We start from the raw sequence: 27,556 nt of genomic DNA, 5'->3' as shown, positions 1-27,556 counted from the left end.
TTTGCATCACACTCCACCTTGTTTTACATCCATGTAATTGTTTCTAACTATATATATGTGAGTGTGACTATTGAAGAAACAAACAAAATTGCAGTTTTGTGATTTTCAACAATTATTAATAACTCTTCTTAGCATTGTTAATACATCTGCAAATCACATCATCAATCCTAGAAAATTTACACAAAAATAATCTTTGGTCATATAAATATGAAAACATGAAACCTAGAATATGGAGAAATCATAACAATTACAAAGTTCAGAATAAACAGTTAGTTGTAAATGTGGTTTCTTTTTTTTTTTCTTTAAAAGAGAAAAACACACCTGAAAATAATATTTGTATTGTATGTCTATGGGACCAAATCTTGGTATAAATACATGTAGTCCTTCCGTAATAATGTTAAAAATGAGGAAGTGACACATTTAATAAATAGAATTTGGGCTCATCAGCTATCAGTTGTGTTCAACGTGGAATTTGTTCATATTTATGTTTTTAATATATTCACAGATTTTATCATATTTCAGATTAAATGCATGTGTTTAGATATAAACAACAAAATTTACCTTCAAATAAATTTATTAGATCTGCATCTGATTCTTATTTAGAACATTCTTAGGCAAAGACGATTTAAATAGAGTATATCAAGTGGTGGTCCCAAATACCCAACATACAAAAATATTTTAAAATACCCTTTTCTCCTGAAAGAAAAAAAAGCCATTAAAGACTATTTTCTATCTATCTATTTTTATGTTTTCTTCTCCAATAATCACAAAGCATTTAAATGTTACACATGAAAGTGGAGACCTGCTGAGAAGAAAACAAAAATGAGCTACCAAAGTAGGTAAAATGTTGGTCATGCTGACCAAGTTAAATTGTGGACAAGAGCTGGAGAGAAGGAAACTGGATAATCCTCAATAAAAGGGGGTGAACTTTGCAACACAATGATGAACATTATTTACCTTTGGTGTAGTTGTTACTCAAGATAATATGTACACGAGTCCTTATATTTTTGTACACAAACACTTGGGATATGATGATGAGAATGGGACAAAAGGATAATAGCTGCCTCTGAATTTTAACAGTGAAGGCAAACAATGAAAATGTGTGCAGTAATTAGCCTTGAATGATACCATCCAATATAGGAATACGCAAGAAAACTCATCAAAGCTAATTGGCTATTTAGAAACTGTAAACAGGAACGAATAAAGACATTATATCTGAAGAATGACATTATAAAATCTATATGTCAAACATCGTGGATAATAAAAAAATGCTCCAAATATTTAAAATTAAATTTTGTATACTTACTTCATATTATTTACACTAATTTGATAACATTTTGCATATAAGGAAACCATTTTACAAAATCTGTTTTTAATAAAACCCTTTGATTCAACTGAAAAAAAACAAACAAATATTTAAACCATACAAATCTCAAATCTGTAATTAAATTTTTTGGGTAACAAACAGCACTTGGCACCAACTTACTTCTTTCCAGAAAGATAAATAAATAAATAAATATATAATACAAAGCAAAACAATAATAAAATTGCACGCATAGTTATATAAAATCTCTCCAAAAGCAAACTTAATTCCTAAAATGAAATCTGTATACATGTCATGAAGTTTTTCTTTCATGCAGTACATGATGACTAAAAGTTTTCATTCCATGTTCAACTAACATATCACTGTTCATCTCATAGGACAAGAATAAATCCAACCTCAAAGCTCTCCATAAAATAATTTGACCTGGGATACAAATTTCACCATTTCACGTGAGACTGCTTGGGCATGTCAGAATGCCCAACCCATCTTTAGCAGAGGCCTGTATGTTTGTGACTAGTCTCCCTCCCATGGAGACAGAGCTGATACAGCCCACAAACCCAGACTGGTACAGTCCACCTGTTACTGCAAACATGTTGTCAGGGACACCACCTGCCAGGCAGAAAGAGATGAAAATATGTTTGAACACAAAAATTTTGAATTAAAAACAAGAAACAACTGATCAGATGTCTAACTCGGCTTATTACTGAAAATTCACAAATGTAGATTTTCTAAGCTTGTTATAATAAATGATCCAGAAAAATAAAACTATTAATAGCTCTTACATGGCTGGCTGTCATTTTCGCTGGCATGGTTGGAGTTTGGCTTTTAAAATGCTTTTGAAATTTTAAACTGTAAAATGAATGTTTACTTCATGTAGCTATGTTTTGTTTTACAAATGGCATTTCATACTGACAAGTGTGAAAGGAATGACATAACAGGTTTACACGCACTGCCAAAATGAGAATTTAGAAGTACACAATTATAGTCACTTACTTGTACACAGTACCTCTCAGACAGATTGTATTTTGCAGTGATTATAGCTGCAATATTTGTACAAACTTACTGCTGCACACTCACTCCCCAGCATTTACCGCCCTTCCATAGGTAGATATGTGATGGAGAGTGAGGCAACATCTATTTTATTTTGTGTTCTACAGGCGAGTCAAATCCAACTTATATTTGGTAGCAAGGCAACCAAACAACTTGCCTGTAGAGACACTTGCATGCAAAACTTCAGCTCCTGAAGTAATGAATTTGGAAATTTAAACCCCGAGTTCAGCACTTGCAGTACTTTTTGAAATACCACCCCTTACATTTTGTTTAACACTGATTCTTACACACCATACACTAAGTCAGGATTCTGGTAATTTATAGAATTTAATGCGTACACATCAAATGAATGATGGAGTATCCCCTTATCTTATCATGCTCTACATGTGTGCAAATCTTGAGCTCAATACCCACTATACTTTTCAAGATACCACCCATAACATTTTGTTTAACACTGCTTTCCTTATTATTGGATGCTGATGATCAGTAGACGACATAAGTTATGCCTGCACTTTTTACAGACAAATTAAAAATGAAATAACACTGAAAATCCTCTTTTTTTTTGTCCTATCTCCATGTTTTTATGATTTCCAATCATGTAATAAATGTCTTGAAAAATTGCCAGGATAATGCACATTATCCACATATTAGATGGTTTTCAAGTTTTTGTATTTTTGTACCCTCTGACGATATTGAAAAAAGATTCATTCTGCCCATAAAACAACAATTAAAATTGGCGTGGCCTGAGAGACAATTACTGTAAGTCTTCAGTTAGTTTACCTAAATAAAGTGAGCTGTTTCCAGGCACATTCAGCTGATCGTCTGTCCCTGGTAGCATAGCCTGATAAGTGTTTTGGATCCCCTCTGAGGCCATCGTCAACGTTAAGTTCCGGCCTTGTCTGAAATAATAAAGTGATAATGTGCTTCATACAACATGTCATAAAATATTCACAGATTTACTCAATGCAAGTGTGCAAAAACGTTCACGTTTATATAGAGATTTACCATAAATGCCAAATTTACTCTGGTTTATGTTTGCACCCATTATTAACGACAGGAAAACTTTGTTAATGCATGTAGTTTGGTGTATTTCACTGTATATTGTTACCACTGCATCCCAAGCCAAGGTGTTCTGCCTCAACACCAGGGATTCCTACAATACACATAATTTTATAAAAACTGCACAACTTACCTCGTCACCAGGATGGTGTAAGACTGACCTCTGGTGACCTCAAAAGCCAGAGCCTGGAGAACCAACCCTCCTCCTCCCAAGTTTGCCCTGGACACGTTAAAAAAAAAAAAAATGAATTACTGCTGAAGGTGCATCCTTTATTGTGCAATTAAATACAGGATATTGCTCAGTGAAGCTAAAAATGCAAAAATATTCTTTTTAGTGATGTCACACTAACCCTGGGATGACTTATCTTGTTCATCTGTTTTGAGAACAATGCTCATGGCATTCAAGCTTCACTGTGCAATATCTATTATTTGTCATATACTCTATTTGGATATTAGGTCAAAGATGTAATTATAAATCTCATATTCAACAATGTGAAATGACCTATGGTTCAGTATTCTTCTTAACATGTCACCACACTACACTTTTGTAAACATATGTGTATAGAGTAAATCTTCAACCTCAAGCACTTTTTTCTGTAGAATTTTTGCACACGATTATTAAGAAAATGAAGCTAAAATGATTTACTTGCTTCACTAAAGATGCTATCTTCATAAAACTGAGCAAATTATTTCTCTATACCCCTTCCAGAATGTTTGGAAGTATCAGTTGCATATGTAGTTGAAAAGGTGGAAGAATTATGGTAGTAAGATTAAGAAATCTGAGAGTACTATAATAGCATGACATGATAATTTTCCAGGTAATACACACTTTCAAACTTTCACAATGCCCCTTTTGATAACAGCCACAAGTTGCCATTCAGGGCTGGATATCGTAAGGAAATGGAACACATACTACAGGATTAAAAAATTTTTGACTAAAACTAGAAAGGTAAGGGCACTCTCACCTATGTGAAGGTGATTTGGGTTATTATTTAATGGTTTGTGTTGATTCTGTCTTACCTGAGAGAAACGCGTCTATTTATGACACCCATTGCCAAATTTTCACTGTCCTATAAATAACAATGAATAACATAACATAAGGGGAATTATCATTGCTCCTATTTTATTTTTAAACTGACTTGATGGCATTCCACATTAAAAAAAAACATAGACTTTTAAGCCAGGATTTTGGTGTACGAATGAAAGCAAGGTCAGATTGCGCATAAAAACAAAGACTGCTTGACAATATTCAAAAGACAAATATTATTAGTCCAGTGAAACATTTCAAGCTTCTGGAGAAACACAACAAAGTAATGAATCTGTGTCCTGGTTAATGATGCAGACAAAATGTTTTGTGTGATATCTACTTTAAATGGTTTCAATTTCTTGTCCCAATCCCTGTCTTTGAGTGGAAGAAGACAAGGTTGTTTTCATGAAAGAATGACTAAATTTTCATACCTGCCCAAGCCAAAATAACAGACCATCTGCATGTGTATCTGGGATCACCACAAGCCTAATACTCTCCAACAGGTCACTTCTGCAAACAGAAGAATTCAGGTACAAAAACTAACACTGTGGTCTAATTCCAACTCATTCAGTTTGGGCGAGTGATTTAATAGCCTTTATGCTCAATGTATTAATTTTCCAAACATTCCCCGAATATTTATATGTATGCTTAAGGAAAACTTTATACTCACTGTATAATACTATTTCTTGCAAAAGCTGCATAACTTCGTCCTGAGAAACTCCCATTTGATAAGATGAAACTTTCTAGAAAATAAAAACATGCTCATTAGCTGTGTATGTTGATTTATTCCAGTTTCATGTAACAAATCACTGAATGTGAAAACTCTCACTGATACATTTTTTGGAAACATTGTTTAAATGTTTAACAGGCAGAATGAATCTTTTTTTTCAGAGTTGGGGGAACAAATAAAAATAAGATTAATACTCAAAGATCACCTAATTTGTGGGGAATGTGGCCTATTCCAGCACTTATTCCTGTTAAAGACATAAAATTAGTGTGGCCTAAATTCCTAACCGCACCACCTACCAGTATACTCACCAGTTAAACATATGTCACCTGTATAGCCCAGCTTACAGAGACAGCCTCCCAGGTGACAGATCCCACCGTTCTGACATGTCCCTTCCCCACAAGTGGTGTTCTCACAGTTTGTCCCTCTGAACCCCACCTCACAGTCACACACATAGCCTGACCCATCAGCCACGCAGATCCCTCTATCATTACAATTAACTCCCTAAACACTGAGGATGACTGTATCACAAGTCACACCTGTGTATCCAGGTAAACAACGACATCTGAAAATACAATCAACATCTGGTATTATATATACTTATAGTAAGAAATTATCTCTATGTAAAATACGCCTTCTTCATATTTTGTGCTGAGAGACAAACGATGTCACTGTTGTAAGCAAATAATATGCAGGCCTGAGATCTGAGCTCACTGCATTGAAATGTCTTCATAAGGGGATGTCAAAAAGAATGCCGTGTCATTACACATGAACCGCAATGCAAAGAACATGATGGTGCTGACGTCACAACGCTACAGGATGTCAGGTATGTAGGACAAAATAAAGAATAAGAAGAACTATTAAGTGACATAACACTGGTTACCCTGTTAAACTGTCACATTCTTGTGCATTATGGATATTCAAACTGTATTATATAAAAATACTTCAGATTACATATACATATATACATACTTTATACTAACCTACTATTATATTTCACCTAATGATTAGCACTATTTAAAGTGACACATTTCGCTTGATTTTGATTGATTCCTCCACCCTTTAGGATCACTTAAAGAGTTTTTTTTGAAGTTTGATTAATCTATCAGAAAACAAAGTGTTTTCTCAAGAATTTTAAAACTTTTATGTCCTTCTGGAGAGACATTTTTTATAGGCCAAACTTCAGGTGAAATACAGTATATGGGAAACAGTTCGAGTAAATGTAGTGCAAAATCCCTCTCTTCAATGTGAATTTTCTTCAAAATGACAACGATAGTGTTCATGCATCTGTCATCTTATCCGATAACTATGGAAATTACAATAACATGATTTTGGCTTACATGAATTTTATGCCAACTATATCAATTTAGTCACCCCAAACAGCTAAGAATGAGAGTGCCATCATTCAGACATCCATAATATTCATTTATTTATTTGATTGGTGTTTTACCCCATACTCAAGAATATTTCACTTATATGATGGCACCACATTATGGTGGGAGGAAACCGAGCACTAGAGCATATACCCATAATCAGAAGATTCTTCACTGTCTTCCTTTTTCTTCACTTTGCATTACATGCATGTTTTTTTGTTCCAGGTCTGCCAGTAAATCTATTTAGAATGCTGCACTCATCATAGCTCTAACCATATGTATATAATTACACATTTCGATGTAACTACCATGGGTAGCCAATACTACTGCTCTGATTTGTTTATATAGTGTACACTAAACCATCTACCGGCCCGGATAGCACAGTTGGTAGAGCGTCCGCTTCGGGAACGGTAGATCCAGGATTAATCCTTGATCGAGTCACACCTAAGACTTTAAAAGAGGAAGTTGTAACTTCCTCGTTTGGCGTTCAGCATGAAGGGGATAGTGCAACGACTGGTTGACCTGTATCAGTATAAAGGCTCGGGCGGGGCGGCTTACTTGCCTTCGATAAGTCGTCTCAGTGAAGCAGCACTAAATAAAAGAGCGGTGGAAATCCGCGTCCCCCAACAAGGAGGCACATTACACGTACATGCACCCTGATGATTCCTTCGTCGTCATATGACTGAAAAATTGTTGAGTACGACGTTAAACCCCAAGCACTCACTCACTCGCTAAACCATCTATAATTTCATGAAATTTTTCACCAACTAATATCACCCTGGTGTACCAAAGCTGTTGAAAAAGCATGTAAAAATTTTATGTGATTAACATTAATTTGCACATACATAGAACTTCACATGTTTTTTTTAGTGATTACATGTACAAACACCCTTCTGTACTTCAGTTCATATATACAGAATGGTGATTTGTGGGTGAAGAATTCCATGAAATTAGAGGTGACTTTCTGTAACCCAAACAACACTGTGTTAAATTTTAGTCTGTTACCTGTAATCCATTAAGAAGGTCTTGGCAGGTTCCCCCCATTATGACAAGGTCTATCCTGGGCACAGTCATCCACATTGGTCAGGCATATATCACTGGTATAACCTGTGGCACACATACAGTCACAAATGGATCACACTCATATTGGAGCATCACACAGATTTTTAAGTTACTGTGTATCACCTGGAATTTATCATGTAAAAATGCTTTTCTAGAAGCACATAAATGATACTTTTCATAAAACCACTTAAGTTGTCTGATAAGAAATTAATCACAATTCACAAACAACTCTTAATTCATCTATATATGATTAGGTGGATGAATGCGACATGTGCCACTTGAGAAAACCTAAACTTTCTATATATCTACTTGTTTAAACAGCTTGAGTTATTTAAGGAATATGTCAAGTGAATATATGTTTGAAACAGCACAGCTCCAAAGTATAATGATTCCACATGGCAATAGTCATGAAGATATTCTTACCAATATTTGAACTCTCCTGTTCAATGGTTAAATTATTAAATTCCATTTAAATTTACCTAAAACTTTGTCGAAAATAGATTTTTTTTTCTGCAAAGACTATCCACCTTGAGTTAATAGCTGACAGAATACATGTATCTGACAACCCTCCAAGAGCATAGTGCCAGTTAAAACAACAACAACTTAAATGGCTCAAAGGGTGCGATGTGCAAAACATATATGTGAGGTTAAAAAAAAAAAAATTGTCATGATCACCATCAACTGACACCAGAGGTTGAGCACAAGACCACAGGTTTTCAGCATTATTAACTAGAGAAAAATTTGCTAAATATACTTTTTACTTCCAATTTGTAAAGGTATTATTTTAATACAATCTAAATTTTGATTTTTCAACAAAGCTGAATTCTTTAAAAAAAAAAAAACTCTGGAAATTTGATTTTGGCAGAGGTAAATTTAACAACAAATGATGGTACATGCAAGTCTTTTCAAGATGAAGATGGCTTTCTAAAATTTTTACACCCATTACATTTTGAAAAGCACTGAAGTCTGGTTACAATGCACAAACAATAATTCATATTTGTTTAGATGGAGCACTGTACTACTAAAATACTAGTTACTGATTTGCCCCCTAACTAAAGAATATCAACAATTGTAAAGCCACAACATCCAGTTGGTTGATATCATACCTATCCATATTATAAACTCGTAATAATAAGTAATAAAGCAAAAGAGAGATAAAAATGTGATATACATGCTGTAAAAAAAAGTGCAATGGTAATTAAGATATTGAAAAAAAAAATAACTCTGATAAAACAAAATATATCTGGTAGTATGTAACTAACATGTAATAAAGTGTAAAGAATGAAAGAATTCAAGGAAAGAAAAAATGTTCTATTATACATACGTAACAATCAGTGATAAATGCAAATGAGACAAGTTAAACACAGGTAAAAATTATTATATGTTTGAATAACATGTATTTATAAAACAGAGGTAACGTGTCAAGGCAGTGAAAAAGAAAATGACAAACCTTAACTTATTCAAAAATGGCCTTAGGTCTACTTCATACAACTGACATAGTAAAGATATTCACATGCACATTAAAAAAAGGTCTGTCCAAAATCAGTTAATAGTAGTTTTAATCTTGATTTCATTTCTAGGAAAAATAATAAAATCTGTACTGAACTTCTCTGATATGTGTTGCAACTTTTTGGTCATTTGCTATGATATTCTGACAACCTTGAAATTGCCAACAAATTATGGCACAGACCATTTTGGAAGAGAATATTCCTTTTTAATGACTTTTGTTTTTCCTGTTAACATCAATCACACAAAAACTGAGAATGAGAATAACTTAAGAGACTATTTCACCTCTTACTTTCTCTGATTTTGCAGGATGAAAATCAAAACCATGCCAAAAATAATTAACTGCAATTGATAATATGTTCTATATTGCAATGAACATGATAATAAATGAAGACGTTTTAACGATTATTGTTCTGTTTGATGTATGTGAGATCTATCATTGGCATGAAATAAAGACTGCACTGCACCTGTCCAGGCTCTCTGGTCTGGAGTAGAAGAGAAATTCTACTGTTAGTTTGAATGGTTATCTGCACTCATAATGAGCTATGAATGAATGAGTGTCTCTTACCCTCACATGGGTCGAATATCTGACACAGGTTACCCACATATCCAGGGGGACAGGAACATTCAATAGCTCCGGTGTCAAGACTACGCAAACATGATCCCAGGTTACACGGATTAGGGTTACAGCTTACGATGGCCTCATCACATGGAGGAGCCTGCATGGAGGAGTCATGCAACACAAATAAAAACTGATGAAGATGAAGGCTTCATATTTTGACATGAGCTTTCAATATAAACATATATTATATTTAAATAATTAAGTTTCATAAAATTTGACAAGCCAGGGGATATATATATATATATATATATATATATATCTGGATCAGATCATAGAAAGGTTCCGTTTTCCGGTTTCCACATGCCAGACAGAAAATATAATAAGGTAAGGTATATCACTAGCAAAATGAGTATATCTGGATTCAGAAAATTCTAGCTATGTTTTTCTTAATACAGACATGAACAATTCTGGGTATAAAAGTATGTACCTTGGCTCCTGTACGACAATCACACAGAGCCTGCCCACCCTGCACCCAACAGTCAGCTCCTCCACAGGGGTTTGGGAAGCACACTCCACCTGGCCAAACATGTAAATTACGTAACATGACTAAGGGGACACCTGAAAATGATTCTAGCACTCTATATCAATAAATGTCATGTAGTCATATGTAATAATAATAATATTCTAGAAGTTAGGACTTTTCTGTGCTGACGTCACTCTCTAAACTGGACTCGCGACACTAGACTTGATTAAATTCTCCAGGAAAGACTATTTTCTGGACAAACCTACTATATATGCTTTATGATCTGCTTGAAAAAAAAAATTTTCAGAGCCGAATAAAGGTCATGAAATAATTAATACTCTGAGTGCCTTCTAAAAGTACCTTCCTAACTTTCAAGCAAACATTTGAACATCTTTCTGAGGTGATCAGGCATGATGTGTAACTTTGTGATTGTCCAAATTTTAGGCCCAATTCAGATGTTTCTCTGGTGTTGACTTAAATAAGCTCTCAGAACTGGACTTAAAGAATACATGAAATGCTTGGTTTTCATTTCTTAATATGGAGTTCAGGATGTGGCCTAACGTAAATGTACAAAAAATTTCTCGGCTTTCTTCTTGGCGTGCGGAAATGGCTTTTAAAGCAGTAACACCCCAGCAGTCAGGGAGGAAATTAAGCAGCCTGCTGTGGTGATATCAACAGTGAAAGCTGTCAAAACAACTTTGTTAGGGGGAGAGGGTGCTGAGCTGGGCCGTGTTTCAAGTATGTTCATCCAGCGTTTCAAGTATGTTCATCAATGACCTCATTTCCAAACATTCCCAAGCATTGACAAAAAATATGCCCAAAATAGAGAGCTTATTAACATGCATAAAATACGCCTCAGAAATGGCTCTTTGGAATGGAGCAGAATGGACATTTGCTATACTAGTACCTACTTTGTGCAAATTGACAGTAGAGCCCAAAGTATCCAGCAGGACATTCACAGAAAACTCCATAGCTGTCTCTCTGGCAGGTGCCCCCCGCCTTACATGGATTTGGGTCACAGCTTGTGATCACAGTGTCACATAGCCGACCTGTAACAAGCAACAGGTGAATTTTACGTATATATATATAAAATCTTATATAAGCAGCAAATTCAGCTTTATCCAATTCCAGTTCAATTATTTCCAAGTCCATAATGTGGACTTAACAAAAAATAAAATAAAGAATAAAAATAAGGGCTTTCAGATACTTACAATGGGAACATTGGTTCAATTGTTCAAACTCACTTTCCTCTCTGCCCAATTGGAATTCTTTAAATTGTATGTACTCAAATAAAAAGAAAAATGAATGCAAACCATGTAGACTGGTCCCTACTTGTAGTGACTCACCTGTATGTGGCGGTTGACAAATGCAGTAAAATCTGCACCAACAGGCTCACAGACACCTGCATTCTGGCAAGGTCTGTCAACACATGCGTCTACCACTGTCTCGCACAGAGGACCTGGAATACAATCAGCATTAGGATGTAGCAAAAACTTCATGGTGTGTACTATGTAGCTGCACCAACAGCTTGGAAATGAACATTCAGAGATCACTTCTAAGCTAAACCAGAATTTGCATGAACAAATATTGCACTTAACATTGCATTTATGTTAATAGTTCATTAGCCAGGGCCGCTTAAAGGCAAACTGACATGTATCTTATTAATGAAAGTGTATGGTGACATCGTACCTGTAAAACCAGGGACACACTGGCATCTGAAGGAGTCTCCTATGTTCATGCATGTACCACCATTTTGACATGCTGTCACATCACAGGGCAGAACACGAGTCTCGCAACGACCACCTGAAACAAAAAGCATCAACCTAATGAAATAATTTATTGATTTATGACCTTATTCATCTGAGCGTAAACTTATACTTCTGGTGGTAAAGAAAATGTTATGTTAGTGATCACCAGACACTGGGAAATGAGAAAATGTTTAAATCCAGATCTTTGATTAAGGCCACCTCATTTCCACAGCTCTGTGAATATGGTGACAAACTTCTTGATCAAACAAGAGTTCACACAATACTTGATCACTTCCATGACTTTCAATACAAGTTCAATGACATTTGTAGTGCTTTCCACCCCTTTATATCCTTCTCAGCCGTCTGACTGTGTTGGAATGATGAATCATCATGTGCTGGATTTCGCCTAAAGTTTATCATTTTTCAGGTATTACATAATGTTTGATTCTGACATTCCCCTTTCCCCGCCCCCTCCCATTTAGGCTCACTTCGGATTACTGATGTTTGATTTATTTATTTATTTGTTTGGTGTTTTATGCCGTACTGAAGAATATTTCACTCATACGACGGCGGTCAGCATTATGGTGGGAGGAAACTGTGATGTTTGATTAATTTCTGAATAAGCGCTTTTACATATCAAATTTAGATCACAAAGAGTACTTTGCCACATGTCAGTTACAATTTTCTTGGTTTCATGGTTTTTGCTTTTTTTATTCACCGCACACAAATATATATGATTAACAGCTGTTTTATCAGTAAAATAATTATGGAATTTTCACAAACAAATAAAGAAAAAAAACAGATAATAGCAAGATTATTAAAATTTTCCAACCTGTAAATGCCGATGGACAGAGGCATTGATAGGAAGAGGCTGTGTTCTGACAGGTGCCCCCATTGAAGCATGGCCCACTGTCACATGGTTGCAATCTACTCTCACAGCGAGTCCCTGTGAATGGCACAGGACACTGGCAGGAGAACAACAAATCTCTGTTCTCACAGGTTCCATTATTAAGGCAAGGACTGCTAGCACATGACTGTAACTGGTCTTCACAAGTAGGTCCTGTTGAAAATAAAGCAGTACGTAAAACAGTGAGGCAATAAATACTCAATGTAAAAAAAATTATATTACAGTATATGACATTATCTAGTGAAAATTAAGTACCAAATACTGAAAACAGGGGCTAGGACACCTTGATTTATTGTTGTATTACATTATATTTCAGATATATAAACACTGATATATACTGTATTAAAGTGTAATTTAAGTCTCAAAACCTTATGAAAGTGTACTGGCAGCTTACCTGTGAAGCCAGCAGAGCACACACATGCAATTTGTCCCCCTTGATCCTGGCATTGGCCATTGACACAGGTGGCACTGTTACAGCCTGGGATAGATGTGTCACAAGTGAGACCAGTAAATCCTGTCTCACAAGCACATACAAAGGTGCTACTGTTTGCATTGTAGCATGTTCCTCTAATGCAAGGTGAGCTGGCACAAGGTAGCACCTTTTCGCAGTTCCTGCCTTCATAGTGCGCACGACACTGACAAGCGTAGTTTCCATCATTTATGACACATGATGCATTATTTTGGCAAGGGTTATTTCCGCAAGGCGCAAGAGTCTCACACTGGCGACCTGTGTGGTTGTCTGGGCATGAGCAAGAGAAGCCAGCATTGGTCTCCGTACAGCTTCCTCCATTAAAACAGGGATTGGCAAGACAAAAGAGAAGGGTTCCACACTGAGGACCTGTATAGCTGGGTAGACACTGACAGGTAAACCCTGTTCCATTTTTAAAGCATGTTGCTCCATTAAAACATGGGTTGCTTAGACAAGCATCAAACTCGTCACACCTCACACCTGTGAAGAGACCCACACAGCGACAGCTGAACTCATTTTGGAAGCTGCTGCACTGGCCACCATTCAGACAAGGTGAACTTCTGCATAGATCAACAGTTTCACAGTTAACACCAGTATAATTACCTGGGCATTTGCACCTGTAGCTTGATTCGATATTCTCACACGTGCCTCCGTTAACACATGGCTTGTTTAGACAAGGAAGGGCTGTCTCACAGAGCCGTCCCGTGAACTGCTGGTGACATTCGCATACATAATTCCCAGGGATGTCATGGCAGACGGCCCCATTCCTGCACGGGTTTGCCATGCAGGAAAACGCATTGCCACACAAAAAACCTGTGTACCCTGTAGCGCAACTGCACGTGTAGGACACAACATCTGGAATACAAGTAGCTCCATTAAGGCACAAATTGTTTGCGCAAGACAGGAATGTTTCACATCTGTCTCCTGTGTATGAAGTAGGACAAATGCACTTATATTCCCCAGACACTGAAAGTTCACACTGACCACCATTCAGACAGGACTGGTTGAGACAATTCAATCTGATCTCACATCGAACACCTGAGAATGGGTTGAGACACACACAATGATAAGTACCACTACCGGTATTGACGCAAACTCCATTATTAAAGCATGGTGATGAGGAACAGGCCAAAAATGTCTCACAGTTTCTACCAGAGTAGCTCTGAGGGCACTCGCACTGATAACCTTGGCTACTGTCAGGAAGGCACGTTCCACTGTTCAAACAAGGCCTACCTGAGCAAGGTAGGTGTGTGCCACACCTGTTCCCAGTGTATAAAGGTGGGCAGTTGCATCTGAATTGGGACCCATTATTTTCACAGGTGCCACCATTCAAGCAGGGACCATCTGCACATGGAAGTTTTGTGTCACACAGTATTCCTGTATATCCAAGATCACATTTACACTTGAAAGATGTTGCTTCAGTTATACACGTACCATTGACACAGGGAAAAGTGGAGCACCCAAAGGGAGTCTGACAGTTCACTCCTGTGAAGCCTGGAAAGCAATCACACCAATACAATGTCCCATTCATGTTGATGCACTGTCCATTCTGCCCGCATGGTGCTGTAGAACATGGGAGGATAATTTCACACGTCCTTCCGCTGAAATTGACAGGGCAGTTACATGAGGGGACACCATTTGTTATGACGCATGTTCCACCATTCCTGCAGGTGATCTCCCCACATGCTGATGGATTCTCACAAAATGTACCATCGTATCCTTGGGGACACAGACATGTGTAGTTACCAGTAAACCCCTCAGCTGAGCACGTTCCTCCATGAAGGCAAGGCTGACTGGCACATGGTATGGCCAACTGACAATTCACACCTGCGAACACCAGGGGACAGGTACATCGATATGATGTGCCAGTCTCCTGACATATCCCATCGTTCTCACAGGGATGAGTGTAACATGGGCTGGGGCGAACCTCACAGTGATTACCTGAAATAACAAATCACACTCAGTTTTGCTGATTCACACATATTCAAACATTTTAACTCATACATTACAAGTTGTGATTGAGTATATTTTCCTAAATGAAAAATAAAAAATTATTCTCCTTTGTACAAGATTAAATTTAATAAAAAAAAAGTGTCAAAAAGAGAAGCGTTTTTTGTGATGGAGTGACATTCGTATAAAACCTATAGTCCCCAATGTATTAAGGAACTGCTAAAAAGACACAGATCTGGACGGTATAAATGTTGGATTTTTCTGAGCTGTTACCTGTAAAACCATTGACACAGTAGCACTCATAGTACCCTGCCTTCAGGTTTGGGGCACAGGACACTTTTCCCTTACTGCAGCAGTAGGCTCCATTCTGGCAAGCTTGGGTGAGACAGGGGTCCCTCGTTTCTGAACACGTCTCACCTCCATACCCTGGGGCACACTCACAGGTGAAACCTGCTACTCTGTCTAAACATGTTCCTGTACATTAACATAAACGAATTTGGCTAGAACACTTGGGTTCTTTAAAAATGTAATTTGCAATAGGTATTAACAGTAATTCATGGAATGTTTAGGTGCCAAGTTTTATGTATCAAACCAACATCTCAGTTAGAGTAACATTTAACTTATGGTTATTCATTCAATACTAATTCAGTATACGTGCATGTTACCTCCATTAAGACATGGTCCTGACAAACACTCATTGATGTTAGTTTCACATCTTAAGCCCGTAAACCCTGGAAGGCAGAAACATGTTGGAGTGCCCCCTGGAGTTGGATTTGGCAGACACACACCATTATGTTCACAGGGATCACCTGAAAAACAAACAGTATAAGATGGAAGTTTCGATCATTCGGACACAGAATAAAATAAGCTTTATATATTTAATATTACTGAAACCTTTTGTTTTGCAACCTTGTGGTATTCAATCATAATAATCAAATTCCTGGTTTGGGCTAGGTAACAAATGTAACAAAACACACTACAATAATGTAATTCTGAGGCATTTGAGGATTATTAAAAAATTATATTCAGTCTTGGGGCACCTTGCAGACAGAGTTGTTCTCTTTCACAGAACTGGCCTGCCCTATTGTCTGGACAAACACAGGTAAAACTGTCATCACCATCTTCACAGTGTCCACCAAACATGCATAGTGATCTCTGACAGTCATCTACATTCAATTGACACCTGGAACCTGTAATGAACAGAAAAGTTAAGGCTTGTATATTCATTTTTATTATCCATACACTGTACTTGCCCAAATAATTCTTCTTAAAAAGTAGATTTTAGAGGCAAACATAGATAATAAAATATTACTTTTTCCGAGTAGTCAGTATATCATCTTACCTTCCAAACAACCCCAAATACCTTACTAACAACAAAAAATCTCTCATAATTAGGCAGAATAAGTAATTTACTTACTTATGAAAAATTATGACAGAAACAATATTTTTATTACATACCGGTACATACATATATTTTTGATGGGAAAATTAAATAATGTGTGATCTTTAGAAGAATGTGCTCTTTGTAACTAACATGAAAACACTATTTCCACTTTCAACTTACAAGATAACTTTTTGTCCGTCTTTATCTTATGTGAACTTAGATTTATGTGGATTCTGTGATGCCAGTTTTCTAAATGATCCACTCCTTTCTGTGTAACTGATATTGGTGATAAGTACTGACCTGTAAATCCCTTGGGACATAAGCAGCTGAAGGATGCCACATGATCCTGGCATGTGCCATTGTTCAGACATGGGGAGGACTGGCATTCATCAATGTCCTGCTCACATTGGCGGCCTGTGTATCCCTGTTGGCAAATACAAAAACTGCCCTGCGCCTGTATCTGTAAGAAAAATAGAAAGGTTTCAAAGCATATTTCAATCTTTTTATTGAAGAGTTAAAAACTTAATGGGAACACATTAAAAACTGGTCACTTCTGAGTGAAGCAAAAGTCCCAAGTACTTCCTCTTTGGTATATAGATATGTTTAGCCAGGTTTTGTTTATGTCAGTTTGATTTTATGATAGACCATAAGTAATCTCTCATCTACAGTTTATACATAGAATAAATAGGTCCGTTTCATTCTTCCCAGGCCATGGTCGTGTAAGTGAACATGGCTTAAAACACCAATCAAACAAATACATAAACAAATAAAAACTCTTTCCTGCTTAGCTTCCAGAAATACGGATGCTCAGCCAGGATCAAGATCAACCAATCTCAGAGCTAAATATACAGTAGAAAACATGCTATAAAAGCAAATCTTAAGAGTTGACCAGCAAAACTACAATTGCAAAATAGAGGCATAATACACTGATACACAAAAACAATGTGTATACAGGGTTAAGCTTTGTTGGGTTAAGTTGTCTGCATCAAAGCTGGTAAATGCTTCCAGAAATGAAACAGTGAAGTAATGGAAGAAAAGCTGTAAGCTCACCACACATGATCCCTTATTAAGGCATGGTTCTGTGAGACATATGTTCTGGATGCTCTGGCAACGGTCTCCACTGTACCCTTGTGCAAAAAACAAAAAATTCTTATGTAAATTTTCACCCTGGTTCATAAATGTAAATCAGTGAAAGCATCAATTTCTGTTTCCTAGGGTCTTTAGAGACAATACCAGTTAATCATGACTGTGGAAGAAAATAAGAAGAGATTAACAGAGCTTAGATATGGGCAAATGCTTATTGAGTTTGGTCTTTTGGTGTTTTATAAACAAGGTGAGATGTAAAGATCTTCTATCTGCTACAGGAATATTAAAACATAAATACTTAGTGATATGACAGTGTAATATTATCATGGCATGCAAATATTCCCTTATACTCTCTTATTCTACTTTCCATGGGATAGAAGAAGCTCCTGTGAACTTTATTCCTGCAAATTGTACTTCAGACCTATATCTATGTATTTATTTTTCAGTTTTATGGTGAATAAACGAAAATGAAATGAAATGATGACTGTGTTATTTCATGTGGGTTATATTAAATTTACGACTTATGTGCCAAAACATACCCCACTCAATTCTGGAAGTATATAATCTATTCAAATGCCTAGAAATCCTAGGCCATCCATTAGGCAGCTGACAGCTTCAAACACATGGTTACACTTAACAAAATACAGAATGAAGGCCATCACTAGATTGGAGATAAGTAATATACATTTTATGAACAACATTACATACTGGTGGCACAAATTCAAATATTTGTACAAAAGGAAATTTAGCACTTTGTTTTCACAGCAAAAAATCACACAGCCATATAACAAATATTAGAACTTACATAGGTAAAACTGATACAACACAACACAAGAGTATTCTTACCTGGTAGACATGAGCAGTGGAACCTGCCTCCTCTGAGAGGAAAGCATGCTCCATTTACACACGGACTGGGCTTGCACAAGGACAGATCAACTGGTGGTAATGGGGTGACAACAGGGGGAACTACTGTTGTAATAATGGTTTCTTGGGTGCTAGATGTTGGATTAATCCCAGAGGTAGTAACAAGATCTTCTCCACCTGGAGAAAACTCAGGTGACACGACTATTACAGACACAATAGAGACACTGGGTTCAAGTGAAAAAGAGTTAAGAGAGACCGGAACTGTTTCCAATGAGCTGGTAGTAGACGGTACAACTGAAATCTCTGAGCTACTCTGAGTGGGTTCAACAATACCAAGAGATGTTAATGAAGTTATTGCACTGAGCAGAGAAGATATTTGTGTTTCTGTCTGTTTGATTGTTGTGCCACTAATTTCTTCAGTAGTTTGATTTGTCAGGATCTCATGACTTCTTGATAACAAACTGCTGTGAATTGTTGGTGGTTCAACTTGCGTATGTGAGATAGTCAATGTTATTGTTGGTTCATCTGGCAGAGTGCTTTGGTCCAGCTTTTGATCAGTAGTAAAAGATAATGAACCAGTCAGTGTGGAATCTGGTGTCTGTGTGGTTGTGTGAACTTCATCAGTTGTCACAAGTTTTGATTCTGATGGCAGACTTGTTGGGGAACTTGTTGCCTCTGAAGGAACAACTGTAAATGACAGTGACAAATCTGAATGTGGAGTTATTAAACTACTAAATGTCCGGGTGGGCTCTGAGACTATGTGTGTTGGAAGGATGGTTGGAGTTGTTACTCTGGACAACGATGCTGATGTTGGAGAAACAGTGCTTAAAGCCTTTGTAGCCTCTGGCACAAATGTTGTGGAAGGAATTGTCTCCCTTGATACCAATGCTGAAGATGTGATGGCAGTTGTCTCCCCTGGTGTAGATGTGGCAAAAGCAGTATTGTTCACAAAACTGTTGGTAGGCAGAATGGAAGACTCAGTAATGACTGTTCTGGAAACTGAATCCGTGCTAATGACAAAGTTGGTAGTTGCACTCATGAAGCTGCTGGACATTCTTGAAGACAGGATATCTGATCCAGACGGTTGTAATGAAGGCTCCGTTACAACAGTTCTTGACAAATCTGCTGAAGACAAAGTCTCAGTCACAGACAGTGATGGTGTCAAGGTGTCTGATGGACTAACGATGTCTGACAAGGATGGCTCAAAAATGGATGTTCTTGAGAGAAATCTTGAATCACTATAGCTGGAAGGTGTTGACATAAAAGATGTTGATGAAGCTCTTGTTGGCTGCAATGCAATTGATGACTCTGTGATAAATGTCCTTGACAGAGAGCCTGACTCAGTGTAAGTGCTGTGGCTCATGGTAGCCAGGACTGTCTCGGGACCAGAATATGTACTTGAGGGATGGATGTCTGATGTAGTCACAACTGATGGCTCGGAGATAATAGTTCTAGAGAGGCTGATGCTTGAAGCTGTGCCTTCAACCATTGTACTGGATGTTTCACCTGTTGTGGTCGCATGTGTTGAAGTTCCACTATGGGTGTCAGTGGGCTTAGGTGTGACTGTCGCTTTTTCACACCTGTCTCCCGTGTAACCATTAACACACCTACACAGAGAGTATGCCACAGATCTGTTGGGGATTGGGCCAAATGCGTAACAAATACCCCCATTTTGACATGGTTCAGGTACACATGGATCACCTGGAAAATAATGCTACAGATGATAAGAGATCTCATTATCAGAACAGAATATGTTTTGATTGGCAGGTATGTGCTTACTTCTGAAGATGCATCCATTATAATCAGGATAATAACAAATCATCACATTGCATATTGAAAATAAAATGTATAGACAAATGTTCTTACAGATTATATACTAACCAGCTTTCATGGGTTTCTATAGCCAATGAGAATTAATCAAAATACTATCTGAACCATTATATGAAAGCTATGAATTCTGAAAGTTGCACAACGCTTGAATCTGCACAAACAGATACACTGAAAATGCACAATTCCAACCAGCAAAGCAAACCATACACAAAATGAGCAACCATACCATAGTATCAAAAATAAATCTGATTTAGAGGCTAAAATTGTCCATAACCCCTGGCAAATATCATGAATGTTTATGTGTTCACAATACTTCATTGTAATTTTCTTCATATTTAACAAAGACCAAATGAACAGTACAGTCAGGAAAGATCTGACAATGGTTATCAGCGGTCCATCTTCTATAAAAGTTGTGCTGAACAAACAACCTCCTGTGCTTTTCCCAGCCACCACACTATGCCTTGAAACCATCTTGTCAGACTTTACAGGTATTGTAACCACTTCAGACACAGCTTAATACATTGTAAATTGTCTTATGCTACACATACTGCCAGGCACAACTGTGGATGTATTTCACCGTAACATTTATTCAAATTGCCATCAGAGACAAAAGTTTACGGCATCTTAGAAACAATTACAAGTATTATGAGATGTGATGAAAAACTGCCCTAAACAATGTTTTATACATGTACATGTAACATAAAAAGAGAATTTTCATTGAAAATCATGCAGAAAATGACATTTAATAGGTTACTATATTTATCTTCTTATATCCTTGTATGGATATATTTAATTATTTATTTCAATAGTTCCCAATGCTATACTGAATTTTTCATTCATATCGCAGGCCTCATGTTTATGAGTGCCCAGAGTAATCCACCAGCCTTGGCCATGTACCTGACTTTAATCTGCAGCAGAACATCAAGACCTGGATTGAAATGTGTGACCTCACTGGTGAAGGGCCTGACCGCTGTAGCAAAGCTGGACTTTAGTCCAAGATAGTAAAGACCTCATCTATATTTAGGATATAACTTTCCTATTAATGGGTTCTTATGTTTAAGGGCGATTCATTGCTTGATTTAGTTGCAACTGAAAGTGTAGTAAAGAATACATGAATTTCACTGAGATGATATCGGTCATAAGTCGAGGAAAACCTGAGTACCCAAAGCAAACCACCGCTCTTAGGAAAGTAACTGGCAAACTTTCACACAGGTGATGCAGAGATTTGAATTCCATAAAAAGCTCAGGTTTTACATGAATGTTGGTAGATGCCAAGTCATTTCCAACAAATAACAATCACACAAACATACCTCATATTTAACATGTAACCTGCCTAAAAGCTTAAATTAAATTAAAATTTAAGATATAACAACCCTTTTGTAAGATAACCTGCAGAGTACTTTTTTGTCTACTTTTAACACAGGGTTCCCAACTGAGAAAGAATATGTTTCTCCAGGACTTTCAAGGACTTAATATCTTATGTATTTTAAAAGACCATTCAGTTTAAGCACATACTTTTTGCGAACATTAACAAATTCTATTTTAGTAGTTCATCAAACAAAATGCAATATGATATCTAATATCGAAAAATCAAGTACCTTCTAGGACATATTAAAAATAAATAAACTCTTTTTCAAGGGCTTTCAATGTTTTGAAAATCTATCCATGAAATTCAAGTACTTTCAAGGATTTTTGTACCTGTGGGAACCCTGTTGACAAATTTACGAGCCATGAACATGTTAAAGATTCTGAAGGTCTGTGTACAGGTAAATCACTGACCAATTCTACAGGTGGCGTCAGTCTCATCTGTGCCCTGGGGACAGTGCGGGATGTTGTCACACAGCTGGTTGGAGGAGACACAGTTGAAAAAATTGTGAAGGTCACCACAAAACACAGATCCATCAGGACACATCGATGGAAGGGCTGTAACAAAGTCTTGGTTACAGGAAAAGATTTGTGCAACTAAGTCTAGTTTCTATACATTAAAAAAAACAACAGTTTTGCAAAAACTAGACCTTGTCTAAGAAAAAAAAGAAATGAGCGAAAAATAAATAAATATGTCCAAACCAATAAAAAAAAACAGCGTAGGCAAATTTCTGCAAGTTGAAGTAGAAACTTCAGCATTTGTGAAGCTTACTTAACCTCAAAATAAGTCTTTAAGATTCTTTTAACAAACAATCTACAAAATTTTGATTACATTGCACAACTGGATGTGTCAGAATATGAAATCTCATTTTTCTCATATACACAGCCTATCTTATCTTTGTTGCACTCAGTATGTTGATATACAACTCTGTTACAGGACAATGTACATGTACTCAATAAATCGCAACAATGTCAGTAAAACAATAACAGTTGGACTCAATCGCTCTTAAGTTCTCATAGTCATCAAATAAGATCTGTACAGGATAAGTTAAAACACATACAGACACAGAGAGGTAGGACACATACATCACAAACAGTTTTTTACAAGGTGATGCAGGTGTAATAGAATGCGCTTTTCATAGCCAAAGTGACTGGCAAAAAACTTCATTCACACATCAATATGATGCTTTAGAATCATTATTTAAAAGAAAAACAAGTTCTAAAGACAATGCAGTTCTAAAAGTAAAAGACTGCTTCACTGTGTGAATCCAGAACACAACAGATTCAGAGAATAACACAAGAAAGACATTGACAGATATCATGAACAGTGGTGATGAACAATGCTAACCATGATATCAGCAGACAAACATCTTTTCTGACTGACCAAGTCTGATCTCCAGAATGAAGATGACCACAAGAACATATGACCAGAAAACAGTACCTCACACATGAAACACTGAGCTACAAACTGTTTCAACAACTACTGCTAATGTCATTCAATTTCAATATCAGTCCCTATTTCCCACCATTAATCCCGCAAACTACACGTATAGTGAATTACACCTAAATGCATTTTAAGTAAATATAATGGTAGATGCTACATGTATGTATATCTAACCGTTAAGAGTGAACACTGAAAGCCAAACATCCAACAAGCATTTCACAACATTTAAAGCAAAATACATCAGTGACAATACAATATAAGCCAAATAGCAGTTTCAAACGAGCATGAAACCTCCAGGTCTTATTGGAGATAAACAGCTTCACATGTCCCCATGTTAAAGCATTGTCACCCTCAGGTGTTACACATCATTCAGCAAAGTTTGAGCAATTTATGTAGATCTTCACGACATCTGAAACTTTACATAGTTTCAAGTTGATAATTTTGAAATATGCACCCAAAAATCTGCAACTGAGCAGGTTCAGCTGTTCCCAATATTTGCAACTTTGCAGCATAGGCAAAAAAAAAAGGACTTTTGTTTGTCCCCCAGTCTGTCCCTGTGTACTGATCAACACACGAAACTGCTGTCTGACTTACTAAGTCATAAACTGACAACACATAGAGTACTACAACTAGGCATACAGATCTATGAATCCCAGAATAATATAGTGAAAGTGAATATGTTCCCACCAAATAAAAGTCATGGTGCTTAAATATATGTACTCGTAAATAAAATGTGCATAATTTCTTACCTGAAAGCCCCTGCGTTTCTGTCTGTTGTGGACAAATGAAGATAACGAGGAGGGCAATCCAACACAACCTGATGTCAGTATTGTGGAATATCATCTTTTCTGTCCTACTTGCACTACATCTGTAGTATGCTTATCAGGCATGATGACACTATTACAGCATAGCTCCCATCACAGCAAGTTTAACTTAGATCAGTTTGTGAGATAACTTTCAATGTGTCTCCTGAAAAAAAAAAAAATTTCAAATGAACTTTGTGAAAAAAATTCTGAAAAATTATATATTCAATGAAGGCTTTCATGAACACTATCTCATTTGTATTTTCACATTCTCTATGACTGCATTTTGTGATACCTTTCCTTGTTTTTTCCCTAATATATAATACCAGTAGATATAACTTCACCTATGTCTCAAATAAATTGTTATTATTATTATTACTTTTATCATTACTGGTATAGGTGAATAAAAAAATTAAACATTTCTCATATTAGCAAGCAGGAAAAATTATTTTTTTCAATGTCTGCTGCAATAGTAATATAATCTATTACATATTATACAAAGCCTGCACAAAAAAGTTAAACATCGACATATGAAGATTACTATGAATAACATATATAAAAATGCCAAAATAGCTTAATGAAATATTACATACTTTAACCTGGGACTAAGACTGTAACATTACAAAAATTGCCGACATTGTCAGTTTTTGTGTAAGTCACTACATGTGTAAATACAACTTGAGACAAAAAATGTTGACCAGAAAAGTTCCAAGATAGGATACATAGGATTCTTAATGGTTTGGCTGCTTCAGTCAGCTTTGCAAATGTACATGCACTGTAAGGATGCTCGTCAAGTAATACATATATTAGAGCATTGTTGGGTTGCCACTGCACTCTGCCAACTTCTTGATTAGAGCATTAAATACAAATAAAATAAGGTAAATAGACCTATAAACATAGCAATTTTGTTTTTCAGCTTTACCAAAATGTACCAAAAGCATGGAAGACTTCTCTGTTGAATTACAATATCAGTAAGCCATAACTGCTCGATGGTCTGCTTTAGTGTTGTTTTCACTGGTGTTCTAAAGTATGTCTATCCAGTTATACATCATATGGCATTTAACTTAAAATTGTTAAGTCTTACCTTCAAGTCACTCCATCACATATATGTAGGTCTAAGGCTGATCAATCTAATAGGTACCCTACATTAAAATAAGCAAAAGCTACGTACAGGAAAACACAGGTCTGTTTAATGAACTACCATAATCTAGAAGGGGATAAAAACCTAAAGAACACAACATATGAGTCAGTCAAGGTAAAATATGATGGATTGTCAGAAACACCCATGTGTGTGTCAGACCCAGCTGCATGTGCCTGGCACCTTAAAGTATTGATTGAATCTACCTAGGTACTGCCTAGGAGAAGCTGTTAGACCTGTTTATACAAGAGTTCAATAAAGCCAGCAGATGGTGCAGTTTAATTATTGATTACAAAAAGGTATGGCGGCCTTGCAGACTGTAACCCATAAAGCTACCATACCAATAACAAGAGACCACACAGACAGCATATGGAGGGCTAGTTAGCCTTTCATACATATGCAAAGAGCTGGTTAACAAAGCCTCTGTGAATGGGGGTTATGGTGGGGTGTGATGAATGCGTAAATAAAAAAAAAAGGGGGGGGGGGGGGGTTGGCTGGGGGGTGGATTAAAGAAAGGAAATGTGACTTATTAGGACTTTTCCTATAATGCTATAGCAGCAACATAATGTCCAATAAAAAGTTACTACACACAGCTGTAACTATACAACAGAGCCGTATTAATGACAAGGTTATACAAAATATTTAATAGGAAGAAAATTACAACGAAAAAACACACAAAAAACTTTCAAAGTGTCTGAATGAGTCAAGCTCAAGAGATAAGTGACCAATAGAAATGCACAATTATGTTGGCGAACAAGATCTTTGTTAAGTTGTGTGCATGAGATCTTTGTTAACTAGTGCGCACAACATAATGGTGCATTTCTATTGGTCAATTGCCTTGTGCTATCAAGGCTTTTTTTAAGTTGTGCACATGGGATCTTTTCTAGGTCGTGCAAATGACTCTTAAAAAAAACATGTGACTGAAAATGTGAAAGTTTTGGTGTTACTTTTTTTTCTATTTACAATTTCACTTTTACGGATCTGTACTATACAGTTGTACAGTTGTATATATATATTCTTTCCCTTAATACATTAATATGTATTCAAATAAGGTGAAATTAAACAAATTAATTTGTCTCCCACTTTATACTATGCATCCTTACATGATTATACTAAACCACTTACGCTGACACATTCTATAAACCTCAAGTAAACATATTTACATATAAATAAAACAAAACAAAATAAAATGTTACAGGTTCTCCAAAGTATAGGTTTCTAAACTTGAGTTTAAATGCTGTTGAAAGTCTCATCTCTTAACACTAATGAATTAGGACTGAAAAGAGGATGTTTTTAAAAGACTGTGACTGTTTTAAACTTATGAGAGTTGTCCTATCAGTTGTTAGAGTAGTTATGATTTGTTTTGTGTAGAGTCCAAGTTTTGTACATCTCATATGTAACTTCGCTGTAGAAGAATGGAAGTAATCCAAATAATTCATAATGCATAAAGTATGCATGTAATGGTATGATGTCTATTATTGGCGAAACTCCATAATGATTAGATACTGGGCCACCCGACAATCTATATCTATCCAGTCACGCTGCACCAACCAGTTGTTTACTTACATGTCAACAGGATTTCTTACCTGAAAACACAGAATTAAAGAATACTGTAAAATGGGTCTATGCTATTAAGGGCCTCCGAAGAGAGCTGTGATTGTCTCCACAGGGTTTCTCTCTGCCAGACGATACTACACACATATATGCATGCTATAGCAATCACAATCTGCTTTAGACAAGTCAGAAGACTGTATATTTTTTAAAACATTCAAACAATGGGGCTCCTAAACATTATGCAAAATTTTTTACTAACAATTTATGAACTATCCAAGGTCAGTTTTATCTTGAACTATACAACAACACTATGAAGATGCATAGTCTTGAACATGTGTCTGGAACTACACTCTATATATACATCCGGTACGTCAGCCTAGAGATAGTTGACGACAGTTGCATATATGTAGAAAGTATTCTTAGGTATTCCACAAAAATTAGTACAGGGTTACACTGCTAGGCCTACACTGCTAGGCCTACATGTAGGCTGCTGTACTTTTTTGATCTGCACATGGCAATAAATTAAGAGTCAGTTCATGCAGTGAAAAGAAGACACGTTGGTATAGTACAACACCTGCTTTCGTTTAAACTTGAATCCATAAACTAAAACTGCCACACTGTAAGACACATCCATTACGCCTGTGTTCAATAATCAATCTATGTGCAGTTGCACCCATGAGGCAGCTCACAATGTGAATATGCACAAATGTGCAGAAGACGTGCACAAAAACATGTGAAAAAATAAATCGTCTGCTAGTTATGGTCATCATTCTCCGCACAGCGGTGTCAACGAATGAGATA

The 27,556-nt window shown here is 36.5% G+C and overlaps 2 protein-coding genes across 5 annotated transcripts; both read right to left on the bottom strand.

Moving 5' to 3' along the window:
• Positions 1-104: 104 nt before the first annotated feature.
• On the bottom strand, positions 105-10,278 carry LOC135470866 (slit homolog 3 protein-like). The gene is made up of 9 exons (XM_064749913.1): positions 10,216-10,278; positions 9,697-9,847; positions 5,499-5,687; positions 5,131-5,203; positions 4,892-4,970; positions 4,454-4,503; positions 3,567-3,653; positions 3,155-3,273; positions 105-1,933 (listed from the first exon to the last, which is right to left on the bottom strand). Exons 1-9 carry the CDS (start codon positions 10,276-10,278, stop codon positions 1,770-1,772), a joined length of 975 nt encoding a protein of 324 aa, XP_064605983.1. The 3' UTR covers positions 105-1,769.
• Positions 7,570-27,521, bottom strand: LOC135470283 (neurogenic locus notch homolog protein 1-like). 4 transcript variants are annotated; one of them, XM_064749125.1, is made up of 18 exons: positions 27,330-27,521; positions 25,148-25,205; positions 24,010-24,229; positions 22,231-22,374; positions 18,604-20,322; positions 17,722-17,798; positions 16,972-17,131; positions 16,328-16,477; positions 15,953-16,096; positions 15,561-15,761; positions 13,263-15,278; positions 12,794-13,021; positions 11,903-12,016; positions 11,560-11,672; positions 11,125-11,262; positions 10,178-10,266; positions 9,697-9,847; positions 7,571-7,667 (listed from the first exon to the last, which is right to left on the bottom strand). In XM_064749125.1, the coding sequence occupies exons 3-15, from the start codon at positions 24,101-24,103 to the stop codon at positions 11,242-11,244; spliced, it is 5,181 nt and encodes a 1,726-aa protein (XP_064605195.1). In that variant the 5' UTR covers positions 24,104-24,229; positions 25,148-25,205; positions 27,330-27,521; the 3' UTR covers positions 7,571-7,667; positions 9,697-9,847; positions 10,178-10,266; positions 11,125-11,241. The 4 variants fall into 4 exon arrangements, with proteins under 4 accessions (XP_064605197.1, XP_064605195.1, XP_064605196.1 ...); XM_064749127.1 differs by having other exon boundaries at positions 7,570-7,667; positions 9,703-9,847; positions 25,148-27,521; XM_064749126.1 differs by lacking the exon at positions 25,148-25,205.
• Between the last annotated feature and the right edge of the window lie 35 nt (positions 27,522-27,556).

Source organism: Liolophura sinensis, chromosome 7 (assembly GCF_032854445.1).
Source record: "Liolophura sinensis isolate JHLJ2023 chromosome 7, CUHK_Ljap_v2, whole genome shotgun sequence".
Lineage (NCBI taxonomy): Eukaryota > Metazoa > Mollusca > Polyplacophora > Chitonida > Chitonidae > Liolophura > Liolophura sinensis.
The sequence above is the reverse complement of the archived record's forward strand: the minus strand, read 5'-3'. Positions and strand labels throughout refer to the sequence as shown.